Source organism: Anoplolepis gracilipes, chromosome 3 (genome assembly GCF_047496725.1).
Source record: "Anoplolepis gracilipes chromosome 3, ASM4749672v1, whole genome shotgun sequence".
NCBI lineage: Eukaryota > Metazoa > Arthropoda > Insecta > Hymenoptera > Formicidae > Anoplolepis > Anoplolepis gracilipes.
In genome coordinates this window covers 728,785-746,766 of record NC_132972.1, presented here as the reverse complement: position 1 = coordinate 746,766, position 17,982 = coordinate 728,785, and the positions used below count along the sequence as shown (strand labels likewise).

General features: G+C 32.3%; 1 protein-coding gene across 3 annotated transcripts in view; it reads left to right on the top strand.

The window, feature by feature from the left end:
- The window catches only part of LOC140664139 (rap guanine nucleotide exchange factor 2), a 116,754-nt gene that overhangs the window by 19,418 nt on the left and 79,354 nt on the right, over positions 1 to 17,982 (top strand). For 2 of the 3 annotated variants that reach the window (XM_072888927.1, XM_072888929.1), the window contains exons 2-4: positions 7,842 to 8,315; positions 13,351 to 13,478; positions 14,927 to 15,010. In XM_072888927.1, coding sequence (XP_072745028.1) covers positions 8,247 to 8,315; positions 13,351 to 13,478; positions 14,927 to 15,010 — 281 coding nt within the window. In that variant the 5' untranslated portion in view covers positions 7,842 to 8,246. Of the gene's footprint in view, positions 1 to 7,841; positions 8,316 to 13,350; positions 13,479 to 14,654; positions 14,775 to 14,926; positions 15,011 to 17,982 lie in introns of those variants that run through there. The other variant, XM_072888933.1, reaches the window with a different exon arrangement.

Sequence of the window (17,982 nt, the reverse complement as noted above, 5' to 3'; positions counted from 1 at the left end):
GGCAAGTGTGAGAGTTGTTGACAAATGAATTGAATTGGCAGTTTCAAAGAGAAAACAGCTGGAAGAGAAATTAATGTTTTAAAAATATATCTTGTCGAACATATTTTGTCAAATAAAGCATATAAAATTTTTTAAAAATAAGTTTGGAACTAGTGTTGGAAATTTTTTATTTATTTCTATGTAAGATTTCTCAAAAGAAAAATATTTTGAAAAGAAAATGGAAATATTCTTTTTCTTTTTGCGAAATTTTTTATTTTATACGTTAATTAATAAAATTAGGAAAGAAATGATGGATTATTTATTTAAATTTGTGTGAAAGAGAAAGTCTATATATATAAAAGACATAAATAAACGTCATTTTATGCCAATTGAATTCTGCACTAATATCTAATAATCTAGAATTAAATTTTAGGTGGATTAATATTTTGATAATAATTTGTATGTTTCTTTATCCTTATTTTCTTATTTTATTTTATTTCATTGACAGAAATATTAAAGTATAATTTGTCTTTTTTATCGGAGATTTGTTACATTCATGTGCCAGATAAGTCTGGCCGCTGCAATGCGCGACGATCGACGCGAGGGCGGGCAAAGTCGAATTAATAGAATGTTATATAAAAAAAGTGCGTAGATAAGCGAGCGGGGGACGATCCGGTCGTTTAATGAGGATGTACGCGTATTATGATAGCGTAGGTCGCACGCCGCGTTTCTCGCGACGCAGGGTATGTTAACGGCGTTAATAATGGTAACGGTAGTGCGGATGTAATAATGTTGACGGCACGAACGTGCCAGAGAATAGGCCAAGGATCTTTAGAGAGGCTGAGCATTGATAGTGATCTATCAAACATGTTCGATAGCTTCATTAAAAATTAAAACACGACGAAAAAACTTGAACGTGCTGTATCTCGTTTACGAGATCCTTTTATTTTGGTTTAGTAGTGCAGCGTTAAACTTAAATTCGTATTATGCAGGATTTTATGAGAAATTTTATGTATATGTGTGTGTGTGTGTGTGTGTGTGTGTGTGTGCGTGCGTGTGCGTGTGCGTGTGCGTGTGCGTGTGCGTGTGCGTGTGTGTGTGTGTGTGTGTGTGCTTCAGACGTTAACTCTTAATATGCATTTGATATCATATAAATAGCATATCAATTATAATAACAGATTTTTGTGTCTTTATTACAATTAAGTTTATTACAATCAATTATTAAAAATGATAATATATATAGTAATCAAATACATATTAATTAATATAATTTCAAATATAATAATAAATAAATAGTTATTAATACATAATAATTAAAAGTAATAATAAATAATTAATAGTTTTATTTATGTTTGATATTTAATATGAGTAAAGCCATTTATCATTTTTACAATTTATGTCATATTTCTGAATACGTTTTTAAATACGAAAAAAACATATATAGTTATTTCAGCAGGAAAATATTCGTGAAAAAAGATCAGTAATATAGAAATTGTAGCAAGTATTTTTCACGAAGCCTTTCATATAGTTGTTAGAGAACATTCTATACTTGACTTTCGTAGAATTTGATAATATCGATAACCCTTTGACAGCTATGCTGCTTTTGCAAAGATAATACCAGCGAACGAATGCGCGCGCGATCGCGATAAGATACATATATAGAAAAATCTGATGCAAAAATGAAGGCCGTATGATATATATATATATATATATAAATAAAAAAGTAGTGGCATGAATCCTAATCGATTGTTTTACGTCACGTAAGAGAATAAAGACGCCAAATATGTCACCTTTGATCTACAATTATTCGAACGTTTACATTCTTTTGCGCTGTGTTGCATGAAGCTGTCAAAGAGAGAAACATATCGGGCAAGCCAGCATGAGATGAAGCATATTTTGTAGTAGAGTGTCGCGCGCTTTTAACAGACGACCCTTTGTGACATTGTACTGTATCCGAAATATCGCCGTCAGCATCTCTGGATCCAATCTACTCCGTTCGTTGGATGAACAAGCACTCGGAGTATGAGTGACAAACGGCCGGCACACACGCTATTTATCCTGTTTCGACCACATGTTTCGAATTTACATCGCCAGTTACAATATCGGTTTATGCGCGCGAAAAAAGTTTCACACCAATTCCCGCATAGAAATCAATATAAATAAATATTTTTTGTTAAATGTATCGATATTTTGTTTTATAAAAAAATATTTACGTTCGCAACGTTTTGTCGATTTCTTCACTAAAAAAAAAAAAAAAAAAAAATCTTGCAACTTGAACAAAAATTTTCTAGGTGTAAAAAATTAACTGAAACAGATAGATTATTAGCAAATACTATGATACTGCATATATTTTGCACTTAATCAATTTAAATGACAGAGACAGAATTTATATCTCTGTACTATTAGTGTAATTTAGACAGAAAATTTTTCCGTGATGCCTATTTTTAAGGCCTATTGTCAAGAACAATTATATTTGTCATTAATATTTGACTCTAGGATTTAAGTTTTATAGAAATATTACTAGGATATTGCTGCTATAAATTCTATACGTGATAAACAATATTCTAACAGATACAAAAAATAGCGATAAATTTTAATTGATACATCTAGAAATCTATTTTACATTAGCAAAATATTTTTTTGAGTGTTAATTTACATTTTGCGTGCGCACTTTTTTTTAAACAACGGTATATATATATATATATATATATAATATTCTCTCTCTGTCTAATTCTTTGTCTGTAATTTCCGTACAATTTTCATGTAACGCATCCCCCTGGAATGCTTATGTATTTTGTTTCATGATGTCACGCTACGTTTACACTTACATACGGTGAATCTCGCACAGTTGTCTTGGCGATCAGCGGTTCAGATTACTTGGAATATCTTACGGTAACGTGTAAACTTTTGAAACAATCTTGGACAGCATATCTATGGATACTGATTGCATTCTCACCGCGCATTTGCAGAAGCACGCAATTGTAGAATTCTCCTTATATGTTTGTAAAGGAAATGCGAGTGTCTTACATTAGATAAATGAAACAATTTAATCGTGTGATAAGGCGTGACTTATTGTTAATGATGGAAATTACTTTGTGGTTTGCTCGATTAATTTGATCGATTTGTTACCAGAACGTTTGTTAATAGCATGTTTTTGCAACGCGACAAAAGTAAACTGTTCGAAATGTTATTTATAGATGATGATAAAAACACTTAGAAAAATGAAAGAAAAAAAGTTAAAGATAAAAAAATAGAGATTTTATCACTTTAATAAATATTACTTATTGTGATTGAGTGATATAATTTCATTTTAATGAAAAGAAGATTAAGTGTGAGGCAGTCACACAACAATATATTTTATCATCTAGGATGTCAAATGTCATCGATATAAGCTGATATATTTTTAAAGCTTGACGCTTTTGCTTACATCACAACAATATGTAGATTATTCTTCAGCTGTCTAAAAATTAACGAGCGTTTATTCTGAATGCAAATGATAGTGATCAATAAAATGAATGAATTATTTAATGTCGAAGCTTAAGAGTCGCTGGATTATTTACTAAAAAAACTTGCTTTTATATGGTTTAAAGAATCTTGTATATTACCGCATATTCTTCTAATTTTGGAACACTATACAAAAAAAGTTGGTTTTTTTTCAAGTTTACTTCACGGAATCACTTTTCTCAGACTATTTTATGTATAAAATTTCACTTAATTGTATTTCTTAATTGAAATATTATCATCTGAAGTATTAAATATTGTTAACTAATTCTGTGATATACGAACATATAATCTGAACCGAAATACAGAGCGTAATTATGTAAGCCGAACGTCCGATATTAGAAGGTAGAGCATTTACTCTGCAGGTCTCGTTTCACATAGGAGGGCGGCTTTACGAATTGCCCCATATACCGAGGATATTTTTATCGATGAGTCGTTTACATGGCGTCGCCGAAGACAGATTTGACTCTTAGGACCCACGCGATGTCTAGGAAAGCACGATGCTGTAAACAGACCGTGGCATAATGTTAAAACATAATGTTAACTTCTTTTTATAAATCGATACATCATCTTTTAAAAATAAATCTTCAACGAGTATAATTTTCTTCATACCATAACTATTTTACAATTGCATTATTATATTGCAATTTTCGTAATTAGAGAATGGAATCGCACTTTTTTAGAATTTTACATGTTTGTTTAATTATGTCACATCCTTTCGTAATGACAGTGAATCATCATCTATTCATCGAACATATATCGGTCCAATGTTTCATCACGGTATCTAAATGCCTATTCGCGCCACACCCGCGTATTATTATCAGCCTCGGACTTTTACACAGGCCGATAATAACGTTCGTAACTGACTCGGTGATTGACCTATATGCAAACGTAAACATCGACAATAACTCGTTACAGATTTGACCCGCAGTTGTTTGACCCACCATCAATTCGCCCATCCCGAATCGCCAATTACGTATTGTTATGAGTCGACTCGATAATCGATGATCGTGCGCGATTAGTAAATTTATATACTTGGTGCACTTATCCCTCGCGTTTTATTTAACGGCGTTTCGCTTGGCGGTGCATAGGCGAGTTGAACGAGACGCGAACTCAGCGAGTTCCTTTAACGAAGGGGAGAAAGAAAGAGCCGGTCGAGTCTCCAGCTGGAAAAGAAGAAGAAGAAGAAGAAGAAGAAGAAGAAGACGAAGACGACGACGGCGGCGACGACGACGAGAAAGAGGGAAAAAACAAGTAGTACGAAGCTAAACAGAAACGATCCGCAAGGCCGAGGAAGCTCCGTTCTTCTTCGTACTTCACCTCACTATGCCAGCTCTTTCGAGATATTTCTTCGTTCCTTCGTGTACGGCTTTCAGTCTTAACAAATTGTCTTCTTTTACTCGAATGTAAAACACTCGTACGTAAAAGTTTTATGCAAGAAACCTGTAAATAAATCTCAACTTGCGCGTATTTCAAATGATGATTTATTTAAATGAAGCATATTATTTTCCCATTGAATGCGCACATGGTGATTCGGAGATTTATTTAGAAATTATACATAATACTTTTGATATTGCCATATTAAAATTAATCATTTGTTTACTATTTGCCGACGTCTTAAGACGTTGAATAAATTTGAATTGCTGTTATATTTTCTTGAAATTTGTCTGCATATATAATAAAATGTCTCGGAAACCTTGAACTATACTGATAAGTAAGTTAATGTGAAGAGAATATTCTTGAACGGCAGAATCGATCGGTGAACAGAAGAATAATGCATGAGTATTGGTGGGTCTATTTCGACAGCACGGTCATAAAGTTTCTTTTTAAGCAAGATTGTAGGCGGATAGAGAAAATATATATGCAACACCAGACGGGGCACGATTGAATGTATTCGAGGTCATGATCGATCTGTCTTGTCCGTGTCCAGAAGTTATTTTTATTCCTTTCAATCAAGAAGTAAAATCTTCCACTTGGTCTTAATCATTTAAAGCCGTTAGTCTCGCACATTTCAAATTATCTCTAGCTGTGAACAAGTTTATTTACGTAAAGGCTAAATAAATATCTTATACATATGCATTCGATGTAATTCTTTATCATGGCGACTATTTTCTGCGATTACTAAAAATTTTAGTATGACAGAAAAATGTAAATGAAAAAGAAGACGTTATAGAGACTGTAATATATTTTGAATTAAATATTTGTTGCCACGATAATTAAATAAATTTTCAAGTAGTAGCATTCAATCGAAGCGAGACCTGGTCCCGTTCTATAAAGATCAAGAACCTCTAACTTCGATATTGTCGGGTTTCTGGATGTTGATCGCAGCGCCAAGTATTCGAGTACTTGTGTGACCTCGACTTACCGCTTTCAAGGTAGTTAAGATACGTGCCTCGCATGACGCTACTTATTCAAGGTCAGAAGATGAATTTCAAGAATGAAGGAGGAACTGGGCGGATCAGCTACGTCAAGAGTTAATAAATCTAGTACATTTCGATTCATCAATTTGACATTGTACAAAGTACTTTTAGTCTTTTAAAATATAAAATTAATAATTAATTTGCGAGTTCAAGATTTTCCTTGTAATTTAAAACGTAATTTAATCTCAAAATATTATCTTATAGTGAACTCATTTTTTTGGAGTGATCGCAAATGTATCACGAAAATTTTATAGTAGCTGCATATACAACAATTCATGAAAATAAAAATTCTACAAAAGGTAAATCTTTAATAAAAAACTTATAAATTAAGTTTTATTATTACTTTTGTATTTTAAAAAGCTAAAAAAAGTGCTTTGTACAATATCAAATTCATAAATCTTGAAATGTATTAGTCTTATTAACTTTTGATGTAGCTGATTCGTTCAGTTTCTTCTTTTCGAAAGCGCAATCTTTCTCTCTTTTTTGTTTGTATCAAATAATTTTTAGACGCTGATTCAATATTAATTGAAACTATTATGAATTTTTAATTGAATAACGTTTATCATCGTATATGCAATAGTATATTTCATATAATTATTGCGCTATGTAATATTATGTAATTATATTATTTAGTTATACAACTTTTGTTGTTCATACGTAACTTATGTTTTTTATTTTAATTTTAATTTTAATTACTCAAAAAGGTATGATTTTACATTATGCGAAAATGTAAAATAAAATAAAATAAATCTATTTAATTTTATTTTATTATATAAATTATATAAAAGAGTTGCTTTTTATTACATGCAATGTAATCGTAAAGTTATACGTAATTTTTTATTAAAATATTTTTAATACGGTACGTAATGTGTATGATTATACATATACATATGTATGTACGATTTATTGAGTCGCATAAATATTGGGATTACATGTTAATTTAAGTCAGGATGTCCTAGGTATTATGTAGATACGCGTAATCCTCACTAATCTTTCCGGCCCTGAAGGAATTAAAGGTCAGCCTGCTGACGTTTCCAGTTTGGTCGATGTTGCATCTGCAGGTGCACTTTAATGAGCGACTTCCGATTCATGACGTTTGTAATTCAACCAATGTGTCTTGCAATTTGTAACGGTGCTTTTTATAGTCATTGAAAAATTTGAATTTATGATGAGTCATATTCATTTTGCGTTACGAAGAAAGCTCGTTAATCGTTTTCTTATCATCGTACCTGTGAGCCAAGCAAAAAAAGGCAAACATGCTTCTTACGAAATGATACAAGTATCCCTATAAAATAGCGTGTTAAATTACGATCATTAGGGTAAACTCGGATAAGATGGCCATAGTTTTTTAAAATGCAAAACACATACTTTTATTTTCGTTATTTTTTAATAGTGTTTGACATATTATCTTCACTGAAGCTTAAATTACGTAATATTATCGAAATTAAAAGGAAAATATTTCATAGAAATTTTATATTATCAAAATAGTACAACATAAGCATTGGCCATCTTACCCAACTTTTAAGAAAAAGATGACCATAGTGACGTAAAAGTGGCCATAATATTTATAAAAAAATAGTGAAAACGAAAATAAAAATTATAGGTCATATAACAATTTACATATTTTTATAATATGTCGAACATCGATTGCGATAGCTTACCTGTAATTTATTCGACGTTATAACAGTTTTTAATGGACAAATGAAAAACTTTGCAGGTGATCAAAAGTAAAAATATGATATAAGATTGACAATATCGTTATTTCGAACAATGTATGCACATAAACTACTGTAAATATCGATTATCTTTGACAATGACTAAAAAAGCGCACTATGTAGCGATTATTGAAAAAATTACAGCCTATGGCCATCTATTTCGTATGACCATTATACCCTAGTTTATCCTATTCTTATTTATGTTTTTATTTATTTTCTGTTGCAGATTCTCACGCACATGATCGCCGAGACCGACCGAAATACATTATGGTGACAAGACACGCCGAAAATTCGTTAAAATATTTTTTCACAAAAATATTCCGTAACGAAACGCTCTTTCCGTGACTCGAAATTTATACATTATGCATAATATGATGCTTAAAATACGTAAAGATATATGATGGAAATATCTTTTCGCGAGAAGAAGTGCAACGCGTTATGAAAACTAAAAAGATCATATGACTCGTTTTATAAATGGCTGACAAAATCTCGCGTGTACGTGTACTGAAAATCGAAAATCTCTTCTCGCATCGGTGGCGGTGGCGATGTTTAGAAACGAGTCTTTGAACAGGACACGGAATAGCGCGAGAGCTGTTAAAAAAAGGACCGTAGTATAGTCTTACGGGCTATTATGACGGACTATTTGGATCCACATTTCGTCCGGGCTCTCTGCCGTGATCCAGAAAGACGTACCCTTCAGGTGAGTAAATAGTATTCTGTACTTTGATTATTTCGAAATTTTTTTCCACAACATCGAATGAAGCGACGACATGTCTGTTGACTTTAATATGAAATTGTGAATGTGCGAATTGTGTGTGTCGGTTGTGCGAATATGTTTGAACTCTATGGACACGTACATTCACAACGGTGAAAAGGTTAAAGGCTGGCATCTTGAGGCAATGCTATTAGAACTTTCGAAACTAGCACAACTTTCTTACTTTTATGTAATCGAAATAACGCATTTTTATATATTGTAGATCTTTCGTAGATCAGTATTTATTTTATGTTTCTAGAAAAATAAAAATGTAATTATAAAAAAGTTATATAAAATAAATATATTTTAGTAATCACGTTTTAATGTAATGCGTATGAGGTAAATATGACTAATATAATATGGAAAGATTTTGCATTTACAATATAAAAATGCGTTTGTAAAAAATATTAACAATTAAAACTTTCTAAATAATTAAAATAGATGTATTCCTTTTTCCAGCGTTCATATACGTAATGTTTATATGTAATATTAGATTAAAAGAGTGTGATAAAAATATGTAATTTACGGTTATTTAAAAAATTATTACTTAGCAATTAAATAATTTAATTCATTCTTTTAAATTAACTAATAAAATATATTTGTCTTTTTAATTAACCGAATCGCGAATGTGGAAAGAGTGTTGAATCTCATTTTCAATTCTTTGACAGAATCCGTTTTTTTATCGCTCTCTTTCTGTTAATTAATCAATCACTCTGTTTATATCTTTAATATTTAATATGCATGTGTGAGACATGTTTGATATAGGAACACGCTGTAATATTACAATCAAATGTTTTTATTAAATATTTGTTTCGCTCGAGTTCTATATTATTTGAAATTGTTATTCTAGAGAATATAATAATAAAAATCTGTTACATTGTAATATATTTGATTAATACGAATATACGCATATTGATACGCACGATTATGAATATATGTACGTATATGTATATATTTATAAAATTCTATTTTCCGAGATATAAATAGAACACAAGACAGTATTTCCTATTTCCACAATACAAGAGAAAATGTTGGATATTGCGTGCCATCGATCTTTCTATAAACTAGTAATACAAAGAGAAATGTATAAGCGGTATGTGTGAAGGCGTATCTCCGAAGAAACGCGTGCATCGTAGATCTTGTAGACAGATAATAGGCTTGGAAAGTATAACAGCAATATTCTTTGCATTGCTAGCTCGTGGACAACTTTGTTATACCAGAGAATACAAAGAAAAAGAACACTCTCTTTAATTATAAAGTCCAATTCTCTCTTGAGAAAATTTTCTATTTTCTAGAAGAATATAACATATTTTTAATTCCAAGCAACGATTTTCCTTAATATAAGCTTAATCCGTATGGAGTAATATATTTTTTAACGTTATTATAAAATAACATCATATATAAAATATTGAACGATTATCATGCAAAACAATATCACGGAGTAGCAATTTCCAATCTCTATTTTTGTGCGTGAAAAAAAATCAAAACCCGTTTTATACCGGAATGCGGAAATTAACAATTTGTCGTGCTTAAAGTGTATGTATCATCGATAGAACACGCGCGGTCAATATACTTTCGGCTTCCTAGCGAGTTTCAACAGTATGTTACGCCATCCTTAATGATCCGAGGAGATTCTTCAGTAGCTCTATTCGGCAGCTTACTCGATATAGACGTAATCCTTTTTGTATTTAACGGAAAGTTACTTTATAGAATTAATTCTTTATTCAAATCAAGCTGAATAAATTGCTGGTAAATTAAAGCACTTGTTAAATATATTTAAAAGAAATTTAAGGGAAATCTTAAAGACTGAAAAAATAAACATGCTATATTTTTTTAGATTTTAGAAGAAAATATTTTTTTATAACATTGTTGCAGTGTGCGTATGTTCTCTCTCTCTCTCTCTCTCTCTCTCTCTCTCTTTCTCTCTCTCTCTCTCTCTCTCTCTCTCTCTCTCTCTTTCTCTTTTGCTTAAGAATTTTGAGTTACTTGTAATATATTTGATAAGTTAAGTCATTAAAGTTATGCTGAAAATTAATTATTTTCTCTCGTTAGTACTTAATTATGTTCAATTTTCCGTAAGTTTTGTGTTCTTTATATATATTGCGAGGTATATGGTAAAACGTTGCTATTAAAATAATAATTCATATTCATGTAAAAATATTTCGATGAAAATTTACAATCCTGGAAATCTCACATACAAAAAAAGCAATAATGTATGTAGATAAAATTTAATGAATTAGTTGTACGACATTTTTTTCTCAAGATGCATGCATGTTGTGAGAATTTCGGAAATATGTGGTTTCGGTCATTTTGACGATGATGACGTTGCCATAAACTCTTGACCCGTATATAACACTAATTGTAAGCCGAAACCTTGCCAAAAGCGATGGACGACGAGAAGCTCTCGACGGCAATAATAATTTAGATTTACATGCACGAATCGTTCGTGTGAATCTTCCTTAAAATTTCACGAGACACTTTAATCTGCGCGCATCCTCGTATGAGATCTATACGAAGGTCGTCCGGTGTTCGCTCCACTTTTCGTGCGAAAAAAGGAAGAAAAGAGAGAAGCCCGAGTTCGCAAAGTCGAGCGAGCGTCCGCTCCCTTTTGCGTGCGAAGTGTTTTCAGACCAAACGGCGTCTTCTGAGAGATACTTTCGCATATTTATAATCTCGTTTGGACTCCCTTGTCGCGCTACAGTGCGCGTCACATCTGGCAATGCTTAATTTTTTCAGTTTTCTGAAGCCCTTTCTCGCTCTGTGATACACAGCAATTCCGTGTAATCGAAATTATAAACCTTAAACGAATAGGGTAAACTAGGGTATGATGGCCATACGAAAAAGATGGCCATAGGCTGTAATTTTTTTCAATAATCGCTACATAGTGCGCTTTTTTAGTCATTGTCAAAGATAATCGATATTTACAGTAGTTTATGTGCATACATTGTTCGAAATAACGATATTGTCAATCTTATATCATATTTTTACTTTTGATCACCTGCAAAGTTTTTCATTTGTCCACTAAAAACTGTTGTAACGTCGAATAAATTGCAGGTAAGCTATCGTAATTGACGTCAGACATATTATAAAGATATGTTAATTGTTATATGACCTATAATTTTTATTTTCGTTTTCACTATTTTTTTTATAAATATTATGGCCACTTATCCGTCACTATGGTCATCTTTTCCTTAAAAGTTGGATAAGATGGCCAATGCTTACGTTGTACTATTTTGATAATATAAAATTTCTATGAAATATTTTCCTTTTAATTTCGATAATATTTACGTAATTTAAGCTTCAGTGAAGATAATATGTCAAACACTATTAAAAAAATAACAAAAATAAACGTATGTTTTTTGCATTTTAACAAACTATGGCCATCTTATCCGAGTTTATCCTATTTTGAGGAATTTGATATGTAAAACGTGTGAGTAATGGAAGGGGAAAATTATTTTAATATTTATCTTCGCGCACACGTAATATATCTGTAGCACATCGGTATAATATAAGTCCATCAATATATGAGAGCATTTAAAGAAATAAGGTAACAAGACATGTTATCTACGTACAGCTAATGTAAGCCTTTCCAGAACGGAGGAAAGATATCGGGGGTCCTACCACGGACTCGATCTTAAAACCTCTTTCTCTTATCTGGCAATTTGCCATTGAGCTCTTTACTCGCTTACACCAATGTTATCTTATTTATTGACTCCTAGTATTTTAATTTTTCTCGAAACTTTTTTAATTTTTAATTTTGCGTATAAATAATGTATAAATAAAAATACTTAACGTATGCAGAATATTATTTTCAAATGAATGTAATTGAAACAAGATACAATTGCAAAATCAAATTGATGTAAACTGTTTTTGCCACAGGGTCATACATATTGAACGCATATTGCATAATTTGTTCGCAGCGTCCATAATTGTATAGAAATGTGTAATTATCGCGGAGAGAAGGACATGTTCGTAGTTAACGTACATCTGAAATTAACATGCTTCAAAGACGGCGATTCGAATCGGTCGATGCGCCATAATGTTCGTATGTATAACGCTGATTGCGGTCGACATTTACAAACAACCCAGACGAAACGGCGCCGACGAGAACTGGAAACACGCGCACGCGTCTTGCTGAGATAGATAGGGAGGTTCGATTAGCGATCTAGCGTGAAATTGTGCTGCGGAGACGTCACCACGACCCCGGGCGTATGTAAGAGAGATGTTATATGCTGTGTAACTCGTAGACAATTAGATTTGCGATAAGTTAATATGCGATCAAAGTTGCCGTCTTGAACCTGAGCATTATCGCGATTAAATCAATATCGTGCGACTTTATGTCATATCTTGATCTTTAGAGATTAATATTCTTAAAAATATATTAAAATATTACAAAGAAAAAGAAATATTTATAAACAGATGTTTTCAAATATTACACATCAGCATAAAAAGGCAGTTTTTAACTATATACTTGAAACTTTAAATTATATTAATAGCCATTTTTCTCTAATTAAATTAAATTCTTACAGAAAGCGAGCATTTTTAATTTGAATATATGATTGACAACTAGATGTATATTTATTAAAATAATCTTAATCTAGAATGATATAAGGAATCAAATGCGGAAGCTATAAAAGGTTCAAAGACAACTCGTATAGAATATGAAATGTATAGAAATAGCGTCCGACAAATGATCAACTTTATAGTTCGCTTTACGTCACGTCATTACTAATTCTTCATGGCCGACGATGTCTGTTACATGCCCTACATCAATAAGCATAGATCACATTACGAGATAACGGTAAATCAGGCTCGCGACGATTGCTTTAACTCGCGTCCCAATCGCGGCTGCAATTTATCGCCACGTGCGAGCTAAACTTAATACGCGACGATTAGGAAACACGTGTGTGAGTGTATGTATGTAATCTTTTTGTCGATCAATCTCGTATCACTAGCATCAGTCTGCTTCCCGTTGTTCCAGGACCTGCAGATCATATACTATGGCCTACTGGGTCTGGAGGCGTTGCGTCCGTGCAGAGATTCCGTTCTCCGCGGACTTTGCAAGATCGTACGTTATGAAAGACATCATGCGAATCACGTTCTCTATTAGTAAGTACCGCACTGTGTATATGAATATGTGTGTCTCATTGCGAGGAAGCCATCAGATTGTCAGGTTGTCCATGTATCAATAGTATTTTCATTTATTAAAATTTCAAAGAAATATACATATCTATACAATTATATGTACATTTTTCTACTGTACATTTAAACATCTACTGTCGTTAAAAAAATTGCGAATAAAAATCGAAGTTTTTGTGAAGGAGATATTTTCACACGATATGTGTGTGTGCATTTTTGTTATTATAAAACTTTATTTATCAGAATAATGTAGGAAAAATTTCACCTATTGATTATTTTACGCATTAATTTGAATTTCGCATTTATTTTCATATTTTAAAATTAAATTAGTAACTACGCTTTTTCCTGATTAATTGGTGATTGAATATAAAACCAATTTGTTATTATCTTCAAAAGTCTTGAAATCATTTATTATAATTTTCTAAATTAATTAATTGGTTTGTAATAAAGTTAAGTTAAATTAATAAAATTAATTTTTATAATGCTATTAAGAAATTTCGGAATCGAGTAATCGCAAATAATTGTAGAAAAATTAAAAATATTAAATATATTGTATTTATGATAATCGAGAATAATTTTAAATTATTATATATATTTATCTAAAATTTTAGTTTAAGGGATTTTAAGTAAGAAAAAATTTTAAGTTGACAAAGACTTGAAGATTTAAATTTATTTGATAGAAATACATATTTCAAATGCGTACTATATATATTTTAAGATGTAAGGATATACGATTTTTTAATGTTCAAGATTTTTTACTAAAATTATGTAGAATTATTAATTTTTATATAGTTTTCAATGAAAAACACTATAGAACATTGGGAAAAAAGCAATGTCAAAGAATAATTCGAAAAAAACAATCATCATAATCTAATTAAAAACTTATAAACAATATCTTTTATAATATAGTTCTATCATGTCTGTACCACTTTTTTGCATATGCAATTGTATTATGTGCAAATATATTGCGATTGTATCATATGCGAAACACACGTATTATATCTTTGGAAGATGTAGCTTTTGAAGGTCTTGCAGAAACCTTCCTTATCGATAGTGATAATATTGCGGAATTCTTTTATCGAGCCACGATATTCTCGTATACCATGAGAGTAACTTAGTTGTTCTTGAACCTTGTTATAATGAAAGATGTCAGCACAGATCGCCTTATCGTTCGTAAACAAACATAATTGATCGAGAAGATAGAACTCTTTTAATGTGAAATAATCTGTGATTAGCAAATTAATCGACTTTTATTAAAGACATTTAGTGAGTATTTAGCAAACACTCTTTAAATTTAACTTTACATTTCCATTGTTTCTTACTTTTTTATTTTTATATTTGTGTGTGAGTTAATTCTTCAATTTATTTAGGTTATATAAGAGAAAATAAACAGTACGTTATAATTATAATTGTTTCAGCACCGGCGAGTTGGCCACAAGTTGGTACATTCTTCTTTCCGGTTCCGTGTTCATCGATGGGTCCATGTTTCTCCCCCGATCAAGGTAAGATTATATTTAGATTATATTATTTTTTTTTGCCTCACGGAACAATAATTTTTGTTCTATAGGGAATCAAGTCGTTTCTTGCTTGCACATTTGATTCCTAAAAATATGGGAAAGTACAAGTACGCTAAACTTTCTCTTAATGAAACTAGCTCATTTAATTGAAATCTTTTAATTGCGCGTCGCTACTCTAGTCCCATAATTATGCACGGAAGCCGATTTCATTGAATATTTCCATAAAAGACGCAGCCATTCGTAATCCGATATAGGTCGTATATACTAATCGTGGGAGAACATTTCGTGGAAGGTCTATTTTTCATAATACCGCGTACAATTCAAATGGATATTTCGTATACAAATGGTACACGGACGGTCGCGTATTTTATTGCAGTTACATCTCCATATGCGCCATGTATGCATTTCTCGTGGCATCTTTCCAGCGATACGAAATATCGCCCAGTCTCTTTTTAATTTTTTAATATCATACCGAATGTGTTTTGTGCGAAGAAGACGGAAATCGATCGCAGTACATGTATATTCGTGCGTGTATACCGTGTGTACTAGAAAACACCTAGGTAGCAATCACACATCATTTTTTTATTAAATTTTTAATGAAATCTTCAAGAGAAAAAGGATCGAATTTTTATCGACGAATAATCTGCGTTTGTCGAACAAAATTACTTATTTTAAATCGCAAGATTGCTTTTTCTACAGTTTTGTATAAATTAAAATCGAAATATCTCTATTAATAACAAATAATTTGGCGACACTTTAATAGGCTTATATATAAACGAGTAAATAAATTGGATTACAATTATTATGTATACTACATTTTTATAGTTTTAAAATTTTATTATGTATGTGGCACACTACACGTTTCATTATTTTATTATTTTCCCACGTTAAATTCAACAACAAACCGAGTTTTAATGAGCATAAAGCTTACAATAAAAGCTTATATTCTCGTATTAAGGATATTTATTACAATGTAACGCGGTAGCTAAATGGATTAATGGTTATGTAATTCGTGCGACGTTATTTCGAGACACAGTGTATGTCACCCGCAGACTGAGCCATCATAAATTGGCCTCTCTCTGTCAGGGTTACGGTCACAATTTTCTCTCTCAGTATCCTCTCAGTCACGGAAATTCTCATTAATCGTACAACCCCGTTACTTGGCAAGGATATCAGATCAATCCAAGGTATATATTTTTCCTGAAATTTTGTTTCCTTTTTATTTATTCAAGGACAGTAACGATCTCGCATCTACAACGAGGCAACGACATTGCATTTTTAAGAAAGTTAATAAATGCTTCTTCCTTTTTCATAGACGACAGACGATAAACATTATTGAATTTTTATATAAATTTTAAAAGACTAAAATTTCTTTTTATAAATTTAATAAAGCATACGGTAATTTTTATGACATGATAGAGAAATTAATTTTCAAAAATGTCCAATATTTACAAAAGTATAGGCGATATTATTAAAAAAAAAAAAAAAAAAAAAAAAAAGAAAAAAAATAAGCTGGAACTTCCGCGTACGGCAGATTGCGATATAACTAAATCGATGTTCTATTTTATTTCTTTTTCCTGTTTAAAGAGACTGTTTAAGCGGAAGACACACGCTCGTTCACAACGGCGGGTGTTCTTTACTGGCGCGCAATGCCGCTCGCGGAAAAAAAGGGAATGTGGAGCGCTTATTAGCCGCGGCCATCACACGCTCTGCTGCCGCTTGGTGGAACGGGTCGCGTTACATGCGTCTGATGTGCATAGACGAGTAGACGACGATAGAGACCCGGCCGACCACGGGTATATTATCATAAAAAAGGAAAAAAAAAAAAAAAAGTGCGCAGTGCCTTTTATTCCAACAAATTAATCTCTATGGTCCTTGTAATGTCCCGTTTCCTGCGTTGCCTCCTCGATGGTAGAGCAGACGCGGTGCAACTCTAGCGTGTCCGCGAGATCGTGGTGTGTTTCCGAGAAGAGGAAATCCTGGACGATGTCCCGTAGTATTTTCACCTAGAGGAGAGAAGGAGCGGGAGAAGAGTGAAAAGAGAGGATACGTTCCACGCTGCACAAACGGTGGCCATACTCTGGCAGTCCATGTCCATGGGCCGCCTCGATGCTTCCCTTCCCTTCATCGTCGGTCTGCATGTAAAAATCTGTCGGCGAACGTGGGGCGTGGTTACGTGGGAGAACCTTCTCCTCTCCGTTCCTCCATTTCTCTCCTTCTCTCTCTTTGGTGTTCCGAATCTCTCCTTTCTCGCTGTTTCCCATGCCTCACCCTTTCTCCGTCACTCTCTTATTAGATCTGTCTCTTTTTTATCTTTAGTGTCATCATTTCTCGCCTCTTTATGATGATGAAATGACACTTTTCTTGTTACCTCTATTGTCAGCCTTTTTTCTTTCTTTATTTATTTTTATATTTTACATTGTACATCTATTTCCTTATATGAAATAGTCTGATAGAGAAGCGCATATCCTCTTTTCTGGAGAAACAAATAAGCTCTTGATGTTTTCAAAATTTTTGATTTCCCATTTTTTCGTGCGTATAGATACATAATACTTTGTTATTTCCTTTTTAATTTTATCTATATTGCTTATAATTTTACTTTTGCATTCTATTATGTTTTTTGTCCCCTTCTATTCCTTTGTATATATCTAATGTTTCCTCTTAATCTCTGTTGTATCTTTTTTTTTTTCTCTTATCTCTCTTTCTCCCATGGTTTATAGCATCTCATTTTGCTATTCTCCTCTTTGTTAGTTGTGCCGAAAATTTACGAACTCGCCCGAGAGGTACTTCGGTATAAATGGTAGAGGAGAGATCGGTCGGGTTGAAGAGTAAGGGAGAAGGAGGGAGCGGAGGACATCCTACTTAAAGCGAATACATCTCGTCTGGTGCAACGGAGACGGATTTAGAGAGTGAAGTAGATGGAGAGAGAGAGAGAGAGAGAGAGAGAGAGAGATAGA